This window comes from Somniosus microcephalus, chromosome 2, assembly GCF_052327205.1.
Source record: "Somniosus microcephalus isolate GS21.2 chromosome 2, FLI_Smic_1.0, whole genome shotgun sequence".
NCBI lineage: Eukaryota > Metazoa > Chordata > Chondrichthyes > Squaliformes > Somniosidae > Somniosus > Somniosus microcephalus.
In genome coordinates, this window is record NC_140988.1 from 318859807 (window position 1) to 318883860 (window position 24054).

Genomic DNA, 24054 nt, shown 5'->3' on the forward strand with positions numbered 1-24054 from the left:
TGCTTATATGAGGTGTGTAAGTTAAATTGACAGAATTATATACCTGAATCTGATTTTTAAAATTGAGTTCCTGGATAAGTCTCGGGAGAAATACATTCTTAGCTAATTTGTTTGTATTTGCATTTTATTGTGTTTCATACGAAACATGGCCACAAGAGGGCAGATTTTCCAATCTGGAAAGGGAAAGCCTGCACAGAGAAAAAAATGTTAACATTTTTAAAAAGGAAAGTCACATTAAGTACAAACTTTCAATAACCCCCATTCCCATGATAATTTTGAAATCAATTCAGATCAACTTGACCTGAAAGTTATTTCATGTATGTTTCCTTATCAGTTACATAATGCTTCTAGGCTGTGTTCATACACTGATGGCCTTGAATTGTAAGGGTAGTCTCTATTGCCAGACGGAAGTAGAGGACACACAACCAATGGTATAGAACAGGCAGTCTCTTGGCTCAGAGACAGTCATGTGTATGCTTATGAACATAGTTTCAAACTACTTCATCTTCCTTCATCATAAACTCTCCACTGGCTGGAGTCATACCTAGCACAAAGGAAGATGGTTGTGGTGGTTGAAGGTCAATCATCACAGCCCCAGGACATCACTGCAGGAGCTCCTCAGGGCAGTGTCCTAGGCCCAACCATCTTCAGCTGCTTCGTCAATGACCTTCCCTCTAACATAAGGTCAGAAATGGGGATGTTTGCTGATGACTGCACAGTGTTCAGCACCATTCACAACTCCTCAGATAATGAAGCAGTCCATGCCCACATGCAACAAGACCTGGATAACATTCAGGCTTAGGCTGATAAGTGGCAGGTAACATTCACACCACAGAAATGCCAGGCAATGACTATCTCCAACAAGGGAGAGTCTAACCACCACCCTTGACATTCAACAGCATTACCATCGCCGAATCCCCCACCATCAATATCCTGGGGGTCACCATTGAGCAGAAACTTAACTGGACCAGCCACATAAATACTATGGCAACAAGAGCAGGTCAGAGGCTGGGTATTCTTTGGTGAGTGTCTCACCTCCTGACTCCCCAAAGCCTTTCCACCATCTACAAGACACAAGTAAGGAGTGTGATGGAATACTCTCCACTTGCCTGGATGAGTGCAGCTCCAACAACACTCAAGAAGCTCGACGCCATCCAGGACAAAGCAGCCCGCTTGATTGGCACCCCATCCACCAGCTTAAACATTCACTCCCTCCACCATTGGCGTACCATGGCTGCAGTGTGTACCATCTACAAGATGCACTGCAGCAACTCGCCAAGGCTTCTTCGGCAGTATCTTCCAAACCGCGACTTCTTCCACCTAGAAGGACAAGGGCAGCAGGCGCATGGGAACACCACCACCTCCAAGTTCCCCTCCAAGTCACACACCATCCTGACTTGGAAGTATATCTCCGATCCTTCATCGTCGCTGGGTCAAAATCCTGGAACTCCCTACTTAATAGCACTGTGGGAGTACCATCACCACATGGACTGCAGCGATTCAAGAAGGCGGCTCACCACCACCTTCTCAAGGGCAATTAGGGATGGGCAATAAATGTTGGCCTTGCCAGTGACGACCACATCCCATAAATGAATTTTTTAAAAAGTGTTCTAAACCACCTGACTAAGCTATGCTAACCGTGTTGTGTTGCATTCTTTAATCATTTAACTCATCCAACCAATGCTGTGTTATTACCATCAACTGTGCTCTTCTAATCCAGCTACATACATGTCAACACTCCTATTTATAGTGAGAGATTGCCATATATGTGCCACAATTGCATTTTTCTTTTCCCCAGTCTCTCTAATCACAACCTACAATTTCCATGCAATATTCCCGAACAGCACAGTAGCTCTCCGGGCCTTGTATCATCGACGTAATTATAGCTTATTGGGTTTTGAAAGTAAAGTGACCACAATCTCAATGTCAAAATGCTTACAAGTAAGAACTGTCATTGACACAATCATGTGAATGTTTTCCCACATTTGTAGGTCTCTGATTAAATGTTGAGACTGAGGGCCAGCACCAGAACAGCTCACACCAGACTAACAGTGGAATGCCATAATCCTCTTCCACTGATTGACTTGAAAATGTTGGCATGTTTACAGCAGACCACACTATTACGTCCGTGAATGATTGAGACACAGACAGCAGGAGTGGAACAAAATAAGTCTTTACTGATGGAAGTCAATAGTGAAACCGAAACAACAGAGGCTCACTAGCGCCTTTTATACAGGTGTGGTCACTGCCGGTACTGCAGTCTGAGACCAGTTATTCTCTTAAAGGTACATACGCAACAATTCCTCCCCTTTTAGATAAACAGTACATAACATTCATTTAACAACTAAATGATAACTAATTACAATCACAATTACTGTTGCTAGATACATTGGTTAAGTTTAAGCAATTATAAGTTCAGTCTTTGAGGAGGCTTCCTGATTCTGTCTGGATAACACCTCTTTGGGGTATCAGGTTCTTCTGGCAATGTTGAGTCGGGATCAATGTCGTTGTTTGGTTCATCTGCTTCCAATATTACCGGTTCTGCGGTAGCTGCAATTGGAACGTCGATTTCATTACCAGGTGTATCAGATCGTGGTGTGGAGTTGACGTTTTCCAGTGACTCTAGAATCTGGTCAGCATGGCGTCTTACAATGCTCTCCCCAACGTCCACGGTTTCTTGCGCGTTTAATATTTTTTTTTTTTTAATTATTTTCCCGTCGTGGAACAACCTTGTGGGACTCTTGCCTCCCTCTTCGCGGGTCTATACGCAGCCCGGCTTCGTAGCACCGGCCACGCCCTGTGTGCTCCACCCTCTCTCTCTCTTCTTCCCGACAACGCTGCTCGGCCCCGTTGCAAACCACCCGCTCGAGTTCGCGACCGCCGCAGCCCAGGAAGGATCAGTGCACTACCTGCCACCAGCCCGATTAGCTGAAGCACCGTCGACAGGAACCAGGCCCCGCATCCGACAGCTTCTCCAGCAATCTTCAACTCTGCAACACAGGGTGGATGCCCACGGTCGACGCCCGTTTCTACTGCCTCTTACTTTCTTTTCTTTCTGGCCTTGACCTCTGCTCACTTCGCTGTAGGAATGGATCCCAGGAGGTGGTGCAGACTATAGGTAGGTTCATATCTGCTCGTCGCCAGTATTACGTCCGTGAATGATTGAGACACAGACAGCAGGAGTGGAACAAAATAAGTCTTTACTGATGGAAGTCAATAGTGAAACTGAAACAACAGAGGCTCACTAGCGTCTTTTATACAGGGGTGGTCACTGCCGGTACTGCAGTCTGAGACCAGTTATTCTCTTAAAGGTACATAAACACACACTCCATTATCCTTGCTGACCACATTATTTGAACCCACCCAATCAAACTATAGCTTTCCCGATCATGCTGCTCTCTTCCTGACTATGACACATTACTTTTCCTGACCATGGTAATCTGATCTATTCGACTGTTTTTAAAAAATTCATTCTCGGGATGTGGTGTCGCTGGCATGGCTGCCATTTATTGTCCATCCCTAGATGTCCTGTTGAAGTGGTTTAATACAACAGAGTGTCTTGCTAGGCAACTTCAGAGGGCAGTTAAGAGTCAACCATGTTGGTGCGGAACTGGAATCACATATAGGCCTGACCGAGTAAGGATGGCAGTTTTCCTTCTCTAAAGGGCATTAGTGAACCAGTTGGATTTTTAACAATCCAACAGTTTCATGGTCACTTTTACTGCCACCAGCTATTTATTTCCAGATTTTCTAAACTGAATTTAAATTCACAATCTGTCATGGTGGGAATGGAACATGTTTTCTCTGGATCTTTAGTCAAGTCCTCTGGATTTGGGCTCAGAATCGACTTTAGAAGACCTGACATTTAGATGATCCTAAACTGAACCTATTTTTACTATGGCACTTGCCACAGACAGTAATCACTTGCACAGCAAATGTGTAGCTTGGTAAGAAAAATTGACTAATTAATTGCCACTTACTGTAAATGGGACAAGTCACCCACCGTGTCAATCGCAGATAAGGCCATCTCTGACCACTTCCTTGTATCGCTCTCCACCCACATCCCCCTTCCCCCACCCAACTCTACTTCCTCTGTGTCCGCCCCTGGAAAAAACTCTCTCCCAACTCTCTTACAAATGCACTTATGAAATCCCAACTGTCCAGCCTTTGGCCCTCCACTCGCCATGACATTTCTGCAGCTACCGATCTGCTCAACCATACCCCCACCACCACCTTTGATGCCCTAGTCCCTATTAAAACCATTACTCTCTCTCACCCTCGCCGTTCCCCCTGGTACAGCCCTCATCTTTGCTCCCTCAAGTCCAAGGGACGTAGACTTGAACAGATATGGCAGACAACTGGTTTAGCCATTCACTGCCAGATCTGGCTGGACCACATAAAGCACTATCGGGTACTACTCTTTTCTGCCAAAACTGCTAACTATTCCAGGATCATTCTGGAATGCAAAGATAAACCCCGGCTACTATTCTCCATTCTAACCATCTTCTTAAACCCCTCTCCCCTGTCTCCTCCACCCTCACCTCCGACAACAAGTGCGAGGAGCTCATGGACTTCTTTGTCTCTAAGATTGAGACCATCCGATCAGCTGCATCTACCACTTCCCTTCCTTTCCCTAGCCCACCGGGCCAAATTTCCTCTAAGGTCCCCCCCTGCCCCACCCTAGCCCTGAACGTGCATCTGCCTCCAGTTTCTCTCCGATCTCCCCCCTTGACCTCTCCACACTTATCCTGTCCATGAGACCCACTTCCTGCTCCCTCGACCCTATTCCCACTAAGCTGCTGACCACCCAACTTCCTTTTCTAGCTCACATGTTAGCTGACATTGTTAATGGTTCGCTCGCCTCAATTACTGTACCACTCTCCTTCAAATCTGCCATTATCATGTGAATGAATAAGCCATATTCAGAAAAATACACCATTCTATGAAATAATTCTAGCCTTATTAAAACATGACATACTAGGTCTGGAAATCTGGAAGCCTCAACAATCTAAAGCTGTAAACAGCATACAGGCTATTGAGATAAGATAAGCTGTTGACACTGAATCAATAACCTTATTGAAACAGGAGGTTGGAGGCTCCTGAAGTCTGCAGCCTTGGAAAGAACACAATGGTACACCCTGTTAAGGTGTCCTAAATTACACTTTGGAAAGAAACACAGAAAATTAAGAAACATATGCCTTCGTAGAAATGACATCAAATGAAACACAGGAGACACGATTCTGTGTTGCAACCAGCTGAGGTAAATAAGAATTGGATAGATCACCCTAGTTGAGGTGTTTTAATTTACACATCATAAAAAAACACAAACAGAAGACCTTGGTAAAAATGACATCAAATAGATGCACCTGCTGGTTACACCATTTTTTATGATAAGCTTCGAACACCTAGGGTAGAGACATAATTCTTAATGCTACCAGCTGATCTAACTGTAAGAATAGCAGGGGTCAGCAGAAAAATGATGAGATAATTAGTTTACATCAGCAGAAAACTTTAAAGGAAATACCACTGCAAAATGGTATAAAAATTGAACTTTCAAATGGGATGATAGACTCGCTTGAAGGGGCAAAGCGATTCTTGGCTTCAGAGGCAGGCTCTGTAAGTCTACACCTCTTTGTACCTCGGGTATCAAAGGTATTTGATTTTGGTGGATATCCTGGAATAAAGACTAAGAACTGTAAAAATGTAGCAAAGTTAAGATTTGAGAATAAGGATCTCTGATAATAGAATTATAAGCTTTCTGTTTTTGAAACTGTTAATGTTGCGATTGAAACACCTACTGTAATTACATGCCGGTTCTTTAATAAATCTATATATTTTTAGAATTGTCTCACATAATACTTCTGTATCAAACTTGCGAACTCAATCTCTGTACGCTCCTTGGTGAGGAGTTGCAGAATTCTGGGGGAGTTTTCCAGACCCTCATAATATCCACAACATTACAGTCTAGCTAAGCTTATTAAAAGTGCTATCTGGAGGATGGTAACATCTTCAGGTTGTTCCTTTCCTTTAGGGAGAGATAGTCCAGAACTTTAGACCCAATTAAGCATCTTTAGGATTCAGCTACCTCAAATTTTAGTTGAAAGTGAACGTCTGGGGAATATGCCTGATCTAGGGTAACCCTAAAGTGGCTAGGGCTAGTAATAATCCTTTCAATCACCCCTCTCCTCAAAAAACAACCCTTGACCCCTCCATCCTTCTAAACTACCACCCCATCTCCAACCTCCCTTTCCACTCCGAAGTCCTTGAATGTGTTGTCACCTCCCAAATCCGTGCCCATCTTTCCCGCACTCCATGTTTGAATCCCTGCAGTCAGGCTTCTGCCCTTGCCACAGTACCGAAATGGCTGTTATCAAAGTCACAAATGACATCCTTTGTGAATGTGACAAAGGTAAACTATCCCTCCTCATCCTTCTTGACTTGTCTGCAGTCTTTAACATGGTTGATCACTCCATCCTCCTCCAATGCCTCTCCACCGTCGTCCAGCTGGGTGGGACTGCACTCGCCTGGTTCCATTCTTATCTATCTAATCGTAGCCAGAAAATCACCTGCAATGGCTTCTCTTCCCACTCCCACATCGTTACCTCTGGTGTCCCCCAAGGATCTATCTTGGCCCCCCTCCTATTTCTCATCTACATGCTGCCCCTTGGTGACATCATCTGAAACACAGCGTCAGTTTCCACATGTACACTGACGACACCCAGCTCTACCTCACCACCACTTTTTTTGACCCCTCCACGGTCTCTAAATTGTCAGGCTGCTTATCAGACATCCAGTACTGGATGAGCAGAAATTTTCTGCAAATAAATATTGGGAAGACCGAAGCCATTGTCTTCGGTCCCCGCCACAAGCTCCATTCCCTAGCCACCGACTCCATCCCTCTCCCTAGCATCTGTCTGAGGCTGAACCAGATGGTTCGCAACCTTGGTGTCACATTTGACCCTGAAGTGAGCTTCCGACCACATGTCCGCTGCATAACTAAGACCGCCTATTTCCACCTCCATAACATTGCCCATCTGCGCCCCTGCCTCAGCTCATCTGCTGCTGAAACTCTCATTCATGCTTTTGTTACCTCTAGACGTGACTATTCCAACACACTCCTGGCTGGCCTCCCACGTTCTACCCTACGTAAACTTGAGGTCATCCAAAACTCGGCTGCCCGTGTCCTAACTCGCACCAAGTCCCGTTCACCCACCACCCCTGTGCTCGCTGACCTACATTGGCTCCTGGTTAAGCAGCGCCTCGATTTCAAAATTCTCATCCTTATTTTCAAATCCCTCCATGGCCTCGACCTTCCCTATCTCAGTAATCTCCTCCAGCCCAAAAAACCCCCAAGATATCTGTGCTCCTCAAATTCTGCCCTCTTGAGCATCCCTGATTATAATCGCTCAACCATTGGTGGCCGTGCCTTCGGCTGCCTAGGCCCTAAGCTCTGGAATTTCCTGCCTAAACCTCTCCGCCTCGCTACCTCTTTCCTCCTTTAGGACGCTCCTTAAAACCTACCTCTTTGACCAAGCCTTTGGTCCCCTGTCCTAATATCTCCTTATGTGGCTTGATATCAAAATGTGTTTGATAACACTCCTGTGAAGCGCCTTGGGATGTTTTACTACATTAAAGGCACTATACAAATACAAGTTGTTGCTGTAAATATCTAGACTGGATTCAATTTCAATATTCAACAAATTAAGCCAAATCAGTCCAATTCAGTTCACTTTTGGATTGAGTGTCAGGTTAGCATTCATTCAGGCTACCATCTGTGACTATTCTAACGACCCAGCTACATTCGTTTAACTCACATCTCACAGCTAGTTTTACCCAACCAGGCTAATCTAACCTATTAATCTCATCTGCTGTGGGCACAGAAATTCCCTCCCTATCAGCTTTGACCTCACTAGTGTTCAAAAGCGATAAAGCCTTTCCCCTCGTTAAAAACGAACCTTTCTGATTTACTGCCTAGGTTGAGGAGATAGTGAGACCAGAGAGGTGGACCACTGCAGGTTTATGAATTGATAATAAACGCCAATATTAAAGTTACATCACCACAAGCAATCTCCTTTTAAACAAATGCTTAATTGTGGAGTCGCTGTAAAAGTTGCTATTCCATTTTGGGGTTAAAATGTTCAATGTTTGTAAACAAAGAGGGCCAGCCTTGGAATGCAGCTTGAAACAACTTGTGCAGATTGCAGCACTCGGGTCTTCTCTGTTCGGCGCAATAAATTAACCAGTGTCATCCGCACCACGGTTCATTCAGATTGTTAAACAGATTGCGCAAATGCAGTCAATCAGTGGGAGCTATCTTGCCAATAAAACGAACAGAGCGACGCAATGGATTAAATTTAAAAACACACACACTGGGATAATGTGGTTTTATTTATTTTGTTCCGGGTTTTGTTGCAGATTCGGGAGAGGTGGAGGGGGTTGCAACTAAAATTAAACAAGGCTGTGAAAACAATGCTCTTTTCCGTTTACAAGAAACAGATTGGTCAAATGATGTTAGCAAAGTGCAGACAGATCTGATTCTGAGAGGAAATTTTCTATTGTCGAGAATGTGATGTGGGTTAAGGAAAGGGGGAAGATGGGAATTTGACAGGAATCGAAAGCAAGTACAATCTATTCATACACACCAATACATATGGACACGTGTGCCTTCATACATATACACACAGACACACGCACATTCATTGCATTCATATATGTACGCACGTACTCACATTGACAAACTTCTACACACATACAGCATTGACACACAGTGACATACATCATCTGGTACACACGCTCTCGCATCCAAGTTCCTCCCCTCGCCGCTCACTTGCGCGTCTGACCCTGTGCAATATATTTTTTTTAAGTTTATCTAAACTAAACAACAGCCCCATCAGCAGAGCCAAAAACCTTTCACTGCTGACAAATACCATCTCGGCGCGAGTGTCCTTAACCCTGCAGAAAAGTCAATATTTTTTTTTAAAAAAGCGAAATGAAGAAAGCCAGCTGCACCTCTCAGTCGATCACTCGCACATGAAAAGTCTTCAAGTCTTTGAAAAAAGTGGCTGAGCCCGAAAGTTTGTGGAGCGATTCTGTCCCAGTAACTCTGCTGGCAATCCTTGGACCGTGTCTGATCAGTGATTATACGGGGAGCAAAATGTTTTACAAAAGCTTTGTGAATGTACTGAGGGCTGCCTTGATGTTGTCGCTGATGTCCACAGGATTCCCGTATTCCTACTTTGCCATATCAGAGCAAGATGAGACATACAGGTTTGTCATTTGTACTTTATTTCTCATTCTTCCCCCCTACCCATTCTGTAATTGTTAAAATTCCCCTCCTCCCCACTATTGCTAATAACGATGATGGTTCTAGATATTGTTGATTCTAATTAAAGGTTAATATAAAGTGGAAAACGCATACTTGCGTGCCACCTACTGTGCTCCAAATAGCACGTTTAATTAAATTTGGGAGTTTATAAAAAGTCGTTTTCAATTCCATGGGAACGAAAACAGATTTAGTTTAGGAATTTGTTTTTCCTCTTTCACTGATACCTGAAAAACTCCATTTGATCTTCAAGCAGAGAGACTTGTCCGGAAAACAAAGTCATTACAACCGAGTACCCATGCTTGAAATCCACTGGAGAAGTGGCGACCTGTTTCAGGTAAGCGCCTCCAAACTATCACTTTCTCAACTACTTGTTCGCTGTCTTGAAGTGATCTCTCCGATTCTTATCTATTTATTGGTTCGCCTATGTTGTTTCTGAGTGATGGTCTCTGCTTACGTGACGGTTATTCAAAGTAACATTTATCTTTTAGGGAAAGAACGCCTGTTTTTCTCCGTTAATTAACAATCTGGTAACAAAATCCCATTTTCACAAATCACACATTCCTGCATTTTCAAGGGTAGGGTGTGAATTACAGAGACTGGTTTATAGTTTTAAAAGGAATTTCACCTTTTATCTATAATGATGCGGTTATATTCCTACTACTACAACAACTTCCCACTCACAGTTTGAGACCAGTACCTACAATGATATGAAGCCTGCGGAACTGAGTTATACTGCTCGCTCTACCCTAGTGAGGGAAAGTGGAGTTCCGCACATGCAATATAACTGGAACTGATGCGGAACAAAAATGTTATGGGGCTACCTCCTTTTAGTTTGCTAAAAATACCATGTATTTTGCATCTGTGTGAAGCCAAAACCACTGTACCAATGCAAACTGTGTAACGTAACTGGCTTAAAAGAGCCTTAGCTGGAGTGGGTGCAGTGGGCACCATTTCACATGTGAATCCAATTGGAACCCTAACTTTAATTTGGGTGAAAAAAGAGATCCTTACTTTGCCAAGATAGCTGGTTTTGGACCAAGGTGATAATAGAAAGCATCTGCTCAGCAAGGGTAGCTTTTGTGTGTTGAATGAAAGTCAATGTGCAGTTGCCAGTGATCACATCTTATGTGCATTAAGTGCCGCAGCCAGATTTTTCTTAGTTTTCTCACAAAGCACATTGAATTTTAATGTTATTTAATGTTATGGCATAGTACAGTTGAAACCAAATGCATTTTATTTTATTTGTCAAGTGCTTTACAATATTAAAAATGAATGTTAAGAATCTCTGTGGAGTGTTTTAAGAAGTGTGGAATTCATCAATAAGTCTGTGTGCTGTACCCTGCTGAATTAACAGGTACTTAGCACCAAGGTTCTGGGGCTAATGTATTATATAATGAACCGTAATATCTTTTGCCCACAGTTATACTAAATACTTTTTTCAGTGCACCAAAACCAAATATGCAGTGAAATTTTGCTAGATTTATAGAAATTGACAATTATGTGCTGGCAAGTCTTCCGTCATTTACAACGCACATCAATTGAAGCTAATTCATGCATGCTGCTAGCCAGCCTTTCAAACCAATCAGCTCTTTACATCCTTAGAAATCTTGCTGGCACTTGGAAGTGTATCTGTGGAGCTCTGCTTTCCCCAACATAAACGCAATGAAAGTGGGGAGTATATAACTGTGGCCATTTGCTCACGCTGCTTTTAAAAATGCATCCATTTGTTGCAATATGACCAAGGAGTTATTTGCAGGTCCCAGAGAGAGAGAGAGAAAAATCCACAGTGACGGTCACTTTAAACTGGACTTGGATTGCTTTTTGGTTTATCAGCACTTTTCATGTTACCACTTAGACAGTTTAAAGGAATTTGTAAGGAATCAGTTAATCCATGAAGGATGAGGTTGGAGCAGTTCCACGTGGCTTCCCAAACTTTGCTGATAAATTACAGAGCGATTGTATGAAGATCACACTCAAGCCAGTCCTTCCCAGTGATAAACTTGTGATTTTACAATAACTTGTTTGGCTATGTATGATCTGTAATTTCACTCTTCCCCAATATAATTATTCACACCAGCAAAAGTAAGAATGATAACAGAGATAAGCGACGTCATATGATGGCTGTTGTCATGCATTGCATTCCAAATGTTGCTATGTTTTCAAGACCTTAGACACAGAACAGCACCTGCAGCAGTTCAGCGTTGTATTCATTCTATAACTACCAGACCACAAAATACTTAAAACCATCTATCTTAGACTGAATAGCACTTGGAGCGTTACATTCGGCCGTAGTGCCCAAGGATAGGTAAGGGACAATACACAGCCAGAATTCCTGCATATGATCGCTATCTAGTAATCTCTGCTGGAAAGTGCTTCTATTTAGACACAGGCTTGAGGTCAACTGTGATGCCCTCCGTGGTCAAAAGGCTCCAAACACACACTTGTCTCTGCGCACACATGGAGAACCATTTGGTCAAGATACCAGAGGGCCGCTGGTGTCCATGGAGCTATATCCAGCAAGTGGAGAGGAGAAAATTGGTAAATAAATTCTTCCAAGATATAGTCACAGTGGGGAGAAGATTTCCTCTGGTTGTTATATTCAAGCAAATCGTAAATGTGTTTATTTAGAATTATGAATGAATCTGTTTTGATCACACAGTGGAATGTATTCTACCCAGGTCTGGGGCACTTTCTGTAGTTTGTTTTATCTAAAGTTGAAATAAAATCAAATGGAATTGAATTGTTTTAATAATGATTATGAGGTATTTAATCCTGATTCCATATCCTTTCGTGGTCCTTAATATCCTTAGGAACATAAAAACAGGAGCAGGCCATTTAGCTCCTTGAACCTGCTGCACCCTGCAGTTAGATCATGGCTGACCTGTACCTCAGCTCCATTTACCCGCCTTTGCACCTTATCCTTTGACACCCTTACCTAACAAAACTCTATATCGATCTCAGTCTTGAAAATTTCAAGTGACGCAGCATCCACAGCCTTTTGGGGGAGAAAATTCCAGATTTCCAATAGGGAAGGAGGGTATTTAAGAGATATGGAGAAAGGGCAGGGAATTGGGTTAACAAAATAACAGAGCAGGCTTGATAGCCAAATGGTTCTAAAATAGACTGTAGCTTGGACTTCTTCCTGGCAGTAATTGCTACAGACACTACAACAACAACAACTTATTTATATAGCCAATGGTGTGGAGATGCCGGAGTTGGACTGGGGTGGACAAATGTAAGAAGTCACACAACACCAGGTTATAGTCCAACAGCTTTATTTGAAATCACAAGCTTTCGGAGCGCTGCTCCTTCGTCAGGTGAAGTGGAGAAATCCCGGATGCTTCTCCTCCACTTTGTGCGGTCTTGGGCCAAGGATTCCCAGGTGTCGATGGGGATGTTACACTTTTTCAAGGAGGCTTTGAGGGTGTCCTTGAAGCGTTTCCTCTGCTCACCTGGGGCTCTCTTGCCGTGCCGGAGTTCCGAGTAGAGCGCTTGTTTTGGGAGTCTCGTATTGGGCATGCAGACAATGTGACCCATCCATCGGAGCTGATTGAGCGTGGTCAAAGTTTTGATGCTGGGGATGTTGGCCTGAGCAAGAACACTGACGTTGGTGCACCTATCCTGCCAATGGATTTACAGGATCTTGCGGAGGCAGCGTTGGTGGTACCTCTCCAGTGCTTTGAGGTGCCTGCTGTACATGGTCCATGTCTCTGAGGCATTACAGAGAGATTACAAAGATAGGGAGGGGCGAGGCCACGGAGGGATTTGAAAACAAGGATGAGAATTTTAAAAGTGAAATACTCTCCTAATGCTCCTCTATATAGCAATGACTGTTCACTCTAATTCTTCTTTATGAAGCAAGTCCATAAGTTAAAATTCAAACTGTATTCTTTAGATGTATTTGAAATAGACTGAAGGGTGTATTTTCCAACCGGTAGGATTATTCCTGCTGTTGTGGAACAGTTGAACAAGGGAATAGTGGTAAATCATCACCCACATCACACAGCATCTAATCTTCCAGACAGTTTTTTAGGCCAGCCAAAGTGCTCTTGCACATCTATATATGAGAGTTTTATTTTAATATTGAAATGATGTAAAATTGTATTTAAATAAGGTCTTGCACGATTTCCTGATTGTCTCATGGGGAATGTGCTGTTCTCTCATCTCATCCATATGAAATGGATGATGAAAGCCAGACATATTCTGGGTTTACTGTTAAAGTTTAAAGTGAAGCATTTCTGATAATTAGATTTTTCATAGTGTCATTTATCTTTGGATTTTCCATTGGTGGATTTTTGAACACTGGACTATTTATTTTGTTTGAAGGTTTTATTTCAGCTGTTGGCAAGATTTTTGATTGCTACGAATTAGAATGTGGGAATTTCTGTAGTTGATTCTCTCTATTTGCCTTTTTGGAGGAAGAGGAAGCAGATGAAAGGAGGGACATGAGGTAGGTTCACTTGCACCAGAGACAGACTGCCAAGTGTAGAGTTCAGGTGCAGATAACCGGGAATGTGAAAGAATCACTTCTATTATAGACGCTGCTTCATCAGGTAGTTGTGTTTTCTGAAAGTGAAAAAATGCCTTATGAGGTCTTATGAAATCCTGCTTCCAGCAAGGAGTTTCACCTGCCAGGAGTGCATTGGGAATTTTAGCATGCACTTCCCATTGTATTGAGGTGGGATCAACATCTTTCATTGATGCTAAATGCCATTTCCAGCAAGGAGTGCAACAAAAAAGTTCAGTATTGGACTAAGGTCGTTCTGCCAGAGTCTGAAGGTCAGAATCTTTGATTCGGAAGGATGCTGATCCCTGTTCATTACAAAGGAAACCAGCCAAAGATGGACTCACTGTATAGATTCTGTTACCCAAGGAGCCTAACATGGCAGGTCTCCAGTCTCCCGCTTTGCTCACTGAGGAAATGGAGAACATCTCCTTTCAGGGAGGAGAAATGCTCAACATTGTGTAAGTATGGGCTCGATTTTAACTCCTGGGCGGGAAACGCGGAAAAGTGATCCAAGTGGCCGTCTGGGAGGGGCAGCAGGCAGGCTCAGACGATTTTAATGGCCAGGCCTCATTAACGTGCTGCTTGTCAACTTTCTGACCAAAAAGACCAGGACGTCAGCGGGCAGCGCTGCCTAGGAGTTGAAATTGGGCAGTGCCACCAGGGACTTGTGGGAATGGTATCCGGTACAAGGTAAGTGTTCCAGGAAGAGTATCCTGGACGAGGGAGGGAAACTTTAGGCAGGGGACGCCCAAGGTTTCCTTCTGCAGCCCAGAAGAGCATTCCTGCTCCTCCTGGCCCATAAGGAAACAATTTTCTTTTTAAAAGCTTACCTTCTTGGGCTTCTTCTGGTTCTGGCTCTAGCTCCTGTTCCTGATAGATTTGGCCTGGCAGGGCAACCATCACTGCGGCCCCACTCAGGCCTCAGGTTAAAATAGCTGAGTTTATGGAATCCTGCTTCCAGCATGGAGGTTCACCTGCCAGGAGTTAGTTGGGAATTTGGGCATTGTATTGAGGCGGGATCAACATCTGTCATCATTTTTGGCAATAAGTGTAACTAAAAAAGTGCAATATAAAACTGCAGTCAATCAGATAGGTATGCCCCCCGCTCCATTTAACTGCACCACCCCCCCCACCACCCCCCAACCCTGGCCTGGTTTCCACCAATGGAGGAGCCTATGTATATGCATAAGAGTGACTGTACTTTAAAGCAAATTCAGTTTTTTTTAATGCTTTCTTGCAGAGTTCAATCAATTTTCTGAAGGATGTATTACACTGCCATGTGTCATATGCAGCTACTTAGAACATTCAATTGGGCCAAATTTTCCACATATTGACCATAAATTACATCTAGCCATTATAAGGAAGAAGCAGATGACTGATGCTCAAGAGTAAATTTCCAGAAATTTGAGAAAGCTGCTTGGAGGACCATCAGTGAAATGAGTAAACTATAGCCACATTACACGGTGAGATGCGCAACACATGGGCCCTTCGCTATTGGCTGTTGCTGTTTGGTGTGCCGTGTGCAGTGTAAAAGGAGCAGTGGTGGTCAACCCTCCCCATTGCAACAATAAAGTAATTCAGAACTACTTTCAGTTCCTTCCCACACATGCCGGAGGGACAGAACATTTAATTCATTTTCATGCACATTTTTCAATAATCTGATTTCCAACATCAAAAATAAATTCCTCAGAAAGGTTTATCAAGAAAATCTAAACAACGCTTAGGAATAATTAACTATTAGTATAATTGGTAGTGACTGTAAAAAAATGTTAGTAACCAACTGCAAGTGATTTCTCCTGCAGTTGGAGTCATTAATCTTTCCATGAGGTTTGTTATGCACCAGTGACGTGGAATGCACTGGCAGTTGGTTTGTGCATTAACAACCATTGTTGATGTAAAAGGCAGAACCAAAACTAAGTAAATACTAAATAAATCTACCACATATAATTAACTATGTATATGTCTTGACCTCAGGATATTCCAAAGTGCTTTACAGCCAATGAATTACTTTTGAAGAGTAGTCACTATTATTACGCACATAAATGTGGCAGCCAATTTGTTCACAGTAGAGTCCCACAAATGGCACTGAAATAAATAACCAGATAATGTTTTGTTGGCGCAGTTGAGGGACAATAGTTAGGGCCCCTAGGATAGATCTCAAATGAAATGTTTTATTTTTCCAATTTTATCTCCTCCTCTACTAAAGGTGTTGACTCTTCCTAATGTACAGTTACATGGGCTCGCAAAGTTCTTCAGTAACTCTCCACAGTGACCATTCCTCGTGCGTTGGTCTAAACAGGGAGTATTGGCAAGCAATTGGACATGGGGGTTGGGGGGAGGGCTTCACAGCTGAACTTGTCCTCAATCAATGCCCACATATCCGCAATTTCCAGCAAAAAGCTCTTGATAGCCTTCAGCTGCAGGAATCCTGGCTGATTTCTCATTTCATAGATCATAGATGCTAAAGTCCAACTGCTGTCCTTCTGGCCTGGAGATTTCACAGGGGTATGATCTCATAAGTAGGGGAGGGATCCTGGAATAGTGAGCAGTTTTGGCAGAGGTTTAGCCACCAATCTGCTCAACCACACCCTCCACCTTCAATGCCCTAGTCCCCATTAAAACCATTACTCTCTCTCACCCTGGTTGTTCCCCCTGGTAAGGCCATCATCTTTGCTCCCTTAAGTCCAAGGGACACAGACTTGAAAGTAAATGGTGGACAAGTGGTTTAGTCATTCACCGCCAGATCTGGCTGAACTACATAAAGCACCATCAGGTCCTGCTCTCCTCATCCAAAACTGTTCACTATTCCAGGATCATCGTGGAATCCAAAGGTAAGCCCAGGCTTCATTTCTCTACTGCTAACTGTCTTCTTAAATCTGCCATCATCACCTCTCTCATCAAATAAACAACCCTTGACCCTTCTGTCCTTGCAAACTACCTCCCTATCTCCAACCTCCCTTTCCTCTCCAAAGTCCTTGAATGTGTTGTCGTCTCCCAAATCCATGCCCATCTTTCCAGGAACTCCATGTTCAAATCCCTCCAATCAGGTTTCCACCCCTGCCAAAGTACCGAAATGGCTCTTATCAAAGTCACAAATGACATCCTATGTGAGAGTGACAAAGATAAACTATCCCTCTTCTTTACTTGTCTGCAGCCTTTGACAGAGTTGGCAACACCATCCTTCTCCAACTCCTCTCCTCTATCATCCAGCTGGGTGGGACTGCAATCACCCGGTTCCATACTTATCTACCCAGTCATAACCAGAGAATCACCTGCAATGGCTTCTCTTCCTGCTCCCTGACCCTGAGATGAGCTTCTGACCATATATCTGCGCCATCACTAAGACCGCCTATTTCCACCTCCGTAACATCATCCAACTCCACCCTGCCTCAGCTCATCTGCTGCTGAAACACTCATTCATGCCTTTGTTACCTCTAGACTTGACAATTCCAACACATTCCTGGCCGCCCTTCCATCTTCCATCCTCCATAAACTTAAGCTTATCCAAAACGCTGCTGCACATATACTAACTTGCACCGAGTCCCATTCAATATTCACCCCTGTGCTCGCTGACCTACATTGGCTCCCGGTTAAGCAATGCCTCAATTATTAAATTCTCTTCCTTGTTTTCAATTCCCTCCGGGGCCTTGCCCCGCCCTATCTCCCTAACCTCCTCCAGCCCTACAACTCTCCGAGATATCTGCGCTCCTCAAATTCTAACCTCTTGTGCATCCCTGATTTTAATTGCTCCACCATTGGTGGCCATGCCTTCAGCTGCCAAGGCTCTAAGCTCTGGAATTCCCTGCCTGAACCTCTCCATCTCTCTTTCCTCCTTCAAGACACTCCTTAAAACCAACCTCTTTGACCAAGCTTTGCCCTAATATCCCCTTATGTGGCTCTGTGTCAAATTTTGTTTGATAACGCTCTTGTGAAGCACCTTGGAACGTATTACTATGTTAAATACATAGATACATAGAAGATAGGAGCAGGAGTAGGCCATTCAGCCCTTCGAGCCTGTTCCGCCATTTAATGAGGTCACGGCTGATCATCCAAATTCAGTACCCTGTCCCTGTTTTCTCTGCATATCCCTTGATCCCTTTAGCCTTAAGAAATATATCTAACTCCTTCTTGAATATATTTAATGTAAGAAGTCACACAACACCAGGTTATAGTCCAACAGTTTTATTTGAAATCACAAGCTTTCGGAGCGCTGCTCCTTCGTCAGGTGAAGTGGAGAGATGCCTATAGACACAGATTATATAGTCAGAGAATAATGCCAGATGATTACAGGCAATCTTTCGAACTGCCATTTATCACACCTTGGCAGAGAGATAATCACAGCAATCAAAGGTGTGAATGGTGTCCAAACAGGTCAGTCAGGAAAACATTACATCAAAGAACAATGAGGTGGGGTCACAAGGGGTCAAATGTTGCAGATGCTGGGGTCTGTATGAAAAACAAAAAACAGACAAACATTTTCTTTGCTGGAAATCACAGCAGGTCCGGCCGCATCTGTGTAGAGAGAACAAGCCAACGACGACTCGAGTCTGGATGACCCTACGTCAGGTGGGGTTACATGTAGCGTGACATGAACCCAAGATCCTGGTTGAGGCCGTCCTCATGAGTGCGGAACTTGGCTATCAGTTTCTGCTCTACGATTTTGCAATGTCGTGTGTCTCGAAGGCCGCCTTGGAGAATGCTTACCCGAAGATCGGGGGCTGAATGTCCTTGACTGCTGAAGTGTTACCCGACTGGGAGGGAACACTCCTGCCTGGCGATTGTTGTGCGGTGTCCATTCATCCATTGTCGCAGTGTCTGCATGGTCTCGCCGATGTACCATGCTCCGGGGCATCCTTTCCTGCAACATATGAGGTAGACAACGTTGGCCGAATCACATGAGTATGTACCATGTACCTGGTGGGTGGTGTCCTCACGTGTGATGATGGTATCTGTGTTGATGATCTGGCATGTCTTGCAGAGGTTGCCGTGGCAGGGTTGTGTGGTGCCGTGGTTGCTGTTCTCCTGAAAGCTGGGTAATTTGCTGCGAACGATGGTTTGTTTGAGGTTAGGCAGCTGTTTGAAGGCGAGTAGTGGAGGCGTGGGGATGGCCTTAGCGAGGTGTTCATCGTCATCGATGACATATTGAAGGCTGCGAAGAACATGGCGTAATTTCTCCGCTCCGGGGAAGTACTGGACGACGAAGGGTACTCTGTTGGTTGTGTCCCGTGTTTGTCTTCTGAGGAGGTCCATGCGATTTTTTGCTGTGGCCCGTCGGAACTGTCGATCGACGAGTCGAGCGTCATATCCCGTTCTTACGAGGGCGTCTTTCAGCGTCTGTAGGTGTCCATCGCGTTCCTCTTCGTCTGAGCAGATCCTGTGTATTCACAGGGCTTGTCCATAGGGGATGGCTTCTTTAACGTGGCTAGGGTGGAAGCTGGAGAAGTGGAGCATCCTGAGGTTGTCCGTGGGCTTGCGGTAGAGTGAAGTGCTGAGCTGTCCGTCTTTGATGGAGATTCGTGTGTCCAAGAATGAAACCGATTCTGAGGAGTAGTCCATGGTGAGTTTGATGGTGTGACTTCTTACATTTGTCCACCCCAGTCCAACACTGGCATCTCCACACCAATATACTTAATGAATTGGCCTCAACTGCCTTGTGTGGTAGAGAATTCCACAGGTTCACCACTCTCTGGGTGAAGAAATTCCTCCTCATCTCAGTCCTAAATGGCTTACCCCTTATCCTTAGACTGTGACCCCTGGTTCAGGACTCCCCCTCCATTGGAAACATCCTTCCTGCATCTAGTCTGTCTAGTCCTGTTAGAATTTTATAAGTTTCAATGAGATCCCCTCTCATTCTTCTAAACTCTAACGAATATAAGCCTAATCGACCCAATCTCTCCTCATACGTCATTCCTGCCATCCCAGGTATCAGTCTAGTGAATCTTCGCTGAACTCTCTCCATGGCAAGAACATCCTTCCTCAGATAAGGTGACCAAAACTGCACACACTACTCAAGGTGTGGTCTCACCAAGGCCCTGTACAAATGCAGCAAGACATCCTTGCTCCTGTGCTCGAATCCATTTGCCTTCTTAACCGCCTGCTGCACCTGCATGCTTACCTTCAGTAACTTTTGTCTTCACAAGGGAGGACACAAATAACCTCCCAAAGATGTCGGGGAACATAGGGTCTAATGACAGGGAGGAACTGATAGCAATCAGTATTTGTAGGGAAATGGTGTTAGGGAAATTGATGGGATTGAATGCCGATAAATCCCCAGGGCCTGATAATCTACATCCTAGGGTATTAAGGAAGTGGCCCTAGAAATACTAGATACATTGCTGGTCATCTTCCAAAATTCGATAGATTCTGGAACAGTACCCATGGATTGGCGGGTAGTAAATGTTACCTCACTGTTCAAAAAGGGTGGTAGAGAGAAAACGGGGAATTACAGACCGGTAAGCCTGACATCGGTAGTGTGGAAAATGTTAGAGTCCATTATAAAGGATGTAATAGCAGAGCACTTGGAAAAAAGTGACCGGATCAGACAAAGTCAACATGGATTTACAAAAGGTAAATCGTGCTTGACTAATCTACTGGAATTTTTTGAGGATGTAACTGGTAAAATAGATAAGGGAGAACCAGTGCATGTGGTGTACTTGGATTTTCAGAAGGCTTTCGATAAGGTCCCGCATAAGAGATTAGCATGCAAGATTAAGGCACATGGGATTGGGGGCAAGGTATTGACTTGGATAGAGAACTGGTTGGGAGACAGGAAGCAAAGAGTTGGAATAAACGGGTCTTTTTCCGAGTGGCAGGCAGTGACTAGTGGGGTACCGCAGGGATCGGTCCTTGGACCCCAGCTATTCACAATATATATTAATGATCTGGACGAGGGAACTAGATGTAATATCTCCAAGTTTGCAGACGACACAAAGCTGGGTGGGCGTGTGTGCTGTGAGGAGGATACTGAGAAACTCCAGTCAGATTTGGACAGGTTGGGTGATTGGGCAGCAGCATGGCAGATGCAATATAATGTGAATAAATGCGAGGTTATCCACTTTGGTGTCAAAAACAGGAAGGCAGATTATTATCTGAATGGCAATAGATTGGGAGAAGGGGAAGTGCAACGAGACCTGGGCGTCCTTGTGCACCAGTCGCTGAAAGTAAGCATGCAGGTGCAGCAGGCGGTTAAGTAGACAAATGGTATGTTGGCCTTCGTAGCGAGAGGGTTTGAGTACAGGAACAAGGATGTCATGCAGGGCCTTGGTGAGACCACATCTTGAGTATTGTGTGCAGTTTTGGTCGCCTTATCTGAGGAAGGATGTCCTTGCCATGGAAGGAGTGCAGTGAAGATTCACCAGGCTGATACCTGGGATGGCAGGAATGACGTATGAGGAGAGATTGGGTCGATTGGGCCTGTACTCGCTGGAGTTTAGAAGAATGAGAGGGAATCTCATCGAAACTTATAAAATTCTAACAGGACTAGACAGACTAGATGCTGGAAGGATGTTCCCAATGGTCGGGGAGTCCAGAACCAGGGGTCACAGTCTAAGGATAAGGGGTAAGCCATTTAGGACAGAGATGAGGAGGAATTTCTTCACCCAGAGAGTGGTGAACCTGTGGAATTCTCTGCAAAAGAAGGCAGTAGAGGCCAATTCATTAAATATATTCAAGAAGGAGTTGGATATATTTCTTAAGGCTAAAGAGATCAAGGGATATGGACCAACAGGCAGAGTACTAGGCACAGGCAGGTAGTGCAGGGGCACCTGTGGCCATCCCCCTCTCAAACAGATATACCGCTTTGGAAAGTGATGGGGGGGATGGCTTACCAGGGGAAGGCAGCAGCAGCCAACTTCCTGGCACCAGGGGTGGCTCTGCTGCAGAGGATGGGAGGAAAAAGAGGGGGAGAGCTATAGTAATAGGGGATTCTATTGTAAGTGGAATAGATAGGTGTTTCTGCGGCTGCAAACGCGACTCCAGGATGGTGTGTTGCCTCCCTGGTGCAAGGGTCAGGGATGTCTCGGAATGGCTGCAGGGCATTCTGGAGGGGGAGGGTGAACAGCCAGTTGTCGTGGTGCATATAGGTACCAATGATTATAGGTAATAAATGGGATGAGGTCCTAAAAGCTGAATATAGGGAGTTAGTAGTTAAATTAAAAAACAGGATCGCAAAGGTAGTAATCTCAGGATTGCTACCAGTGCCATGTGCTAGTCAGAGTAGAAATAGAAAGATATTTCAGATAAATATGTGGCTAGAGGAATGGTGCCAGGGGGAGGGATTCAAATTCCTGGGACATTGGAACCGGTCCTGGGGGAGGTAGGACCAGTTCAAACTGGATGGTTTGCACCTGGGCAGGGCCGGGACCGATGTCCTAGGGGGAGTGTTTGCTAGTGCTCTGGGGGAGGGTTTAAACTAAAATGGCAGCGGGTTGGGAACCTGAGCGGGGAAACAGAGGAAAGGGAAACAAGGATAAAAGCAAAAGACAGGAAGGAGAAAAACAAAAGTGACAGGCAGAGAAATCAAAGGTTTAAATCAAACATGGCCACAGTAAATAATAATTCTAAAAAATCTAAAAGCGTTCAAAAAACAAGCCTGAAGGCTTTGTGTCTTAATGCGAGGAGCATTCATAATAAGGTGGATGAATTAGCTGCGCAAATAGAGGTAAACGAATATGATATGATTGGTGTAGTGTATGTACCCGTCCACCTTTAAGAGAACTATTGTATGTAACCGTCCACCTTTAAGAGAACTACTTTAGGTGTTGCACTACTTTGTTGGCTTCTGTATACTGTAATACCGATGGTGACCACACCGGTATATAAGTGCTGTGGCAGAATTTATTGGGCAGATTCGCCCTGACCTTCGAATAGTAAAGTCCTGTTTTAAGTTACTCTGGTAGTCTGTGTATTAATTAACTAAACAACCCACAGACTTTACAGTGGCGACGAGTCCGATCGTACCCTGCGGCAACAATACTTCCGAAGCAGTTAACGAGCATCAAGAAGAGGCAACCGCCCTCGTCATTCTGCTGGGAGAAAACTCGAGGCTGCAGAGCTGGAAAGGAGGAAGAATTCAGAGACAAAGACTTCCATCAGCAACAGGCACTGACTGTCCCTTATGCCACGGTGAGGAGTGAGCCAATCAGCACGAGAAGCAAGCCGGCCACGGTGACTGTGAGTAAGGGAAAAGTAAAAAGAATAACCGGAGGATAAGGGCGGTGCACTCGACCACGGTCGAGGGGGAAAGGAGCCGGACAGAAGTCGGGCCCAGAGGCGCTGAGACTGGGGCAGCGTGGAGCAAGGAAGCCGCGGTACAGACAGGCTGGGGACGCAACGGCGTCGTGAGACAGCTAGACCGCGACCGGCGAAAAAGGCCGGGCAGCGACAGAAGCCACGAAGCGCTGCGACCGGGAGCGTAGGCGCGGGAAGATATAAAAACTCAGCCGGGGAGGGAAGCACCGGACTGCGAGAGGGCTGGGAGGCGCGATTGGGAGCCGAGCGAGCGGGAGAGGCACAGCCAACCAAGGGAGACTGAGCGAGAGCCAGCCCAGCGGCTGAAACTGTTTGCCGTCAACGGGGTGTGCCCAGCGCCGGTTGCCATGCCGAAAAAAGGGAAAGCACTGAAGCCGACGCGCAGGCTGTGAACCTGAAAGCCAGCGGCCGTCGCCCGTGGGGAAAGAGTACCCCTCCCGCCAGGGGAAGAAACGCGGGAAGCCGCCATTAGGCGGAGAAGAAGACAGAAGCGGGGAACCGCCATTGAAGTGGGCGGGGAGAGAAGATAAGCGCGGGAAACCGCCATTTTCGCGGGAACCGCCATCTTGAAGAAAAAAAAAGAAAATTTAAAGAAATAATCCGTGGTGTTATCAGGAAGAGAGGAAGATGCCTAAGCGTGGTAACATCAACGATTTTAATTCCGAGGTAGAAGACTGGGCCACGCATGTGGAACGCATTGAGATCTACGGTGAGGCCAATAAAATAGAAGAAGATGACAAAGCTATAACCTTGCTAAACTCGATGGGCGCGAAGACATACGGGCTCTTGAAGCATCTACTAGCACCAGCTAAACCGGCGGATCAGACTTTCGATGATATTGTTGCTGTCCTGAAGGATCATTTTAACCCCGCACCACTGATGTTAGTGGAACGATCCAAATTTTACGCGAGAACGCAACGGAAAGAGGAAAGCAACGCGGAGTACCTGATTGAACTGCGTAGGCTAGCGAAAC

At 44.9% G+C, this 24054-nt stretch overlaps 1 protein-coding gene across 2 annotated transcripts in view; it reads left to right on the forward strand.

The window, feature by feature from the left end:
* The first annotated feature begins 8468 nt into the window (after positions 1-8468).
* Positions 8469-24054, forward strand: part of ccbe1 (collagen and calcium binding EGF domains 1) — a 428382-nt gene continuing 412796 nt past the window's right edge. The window contains exons 1-2 of one of the 2 annotated variants that reach the window (XM_085974219.1): positions 8469-9267; positions 9579-9659. In XM_085974219.1, coding sequence (XP_085830345.1) covers positions 9155-9267; positions 9579-9659 — 194 coding nt within the window. In that variant the 5' untranslated portion in view covers positions 8469-9154. Of the gene's footprint in view, positions 9268-9575; positions 9660-24054 lie in introns of both variants that reach the window. The other variant, XM_085974214.1, reaches the window with a different exon arrangement.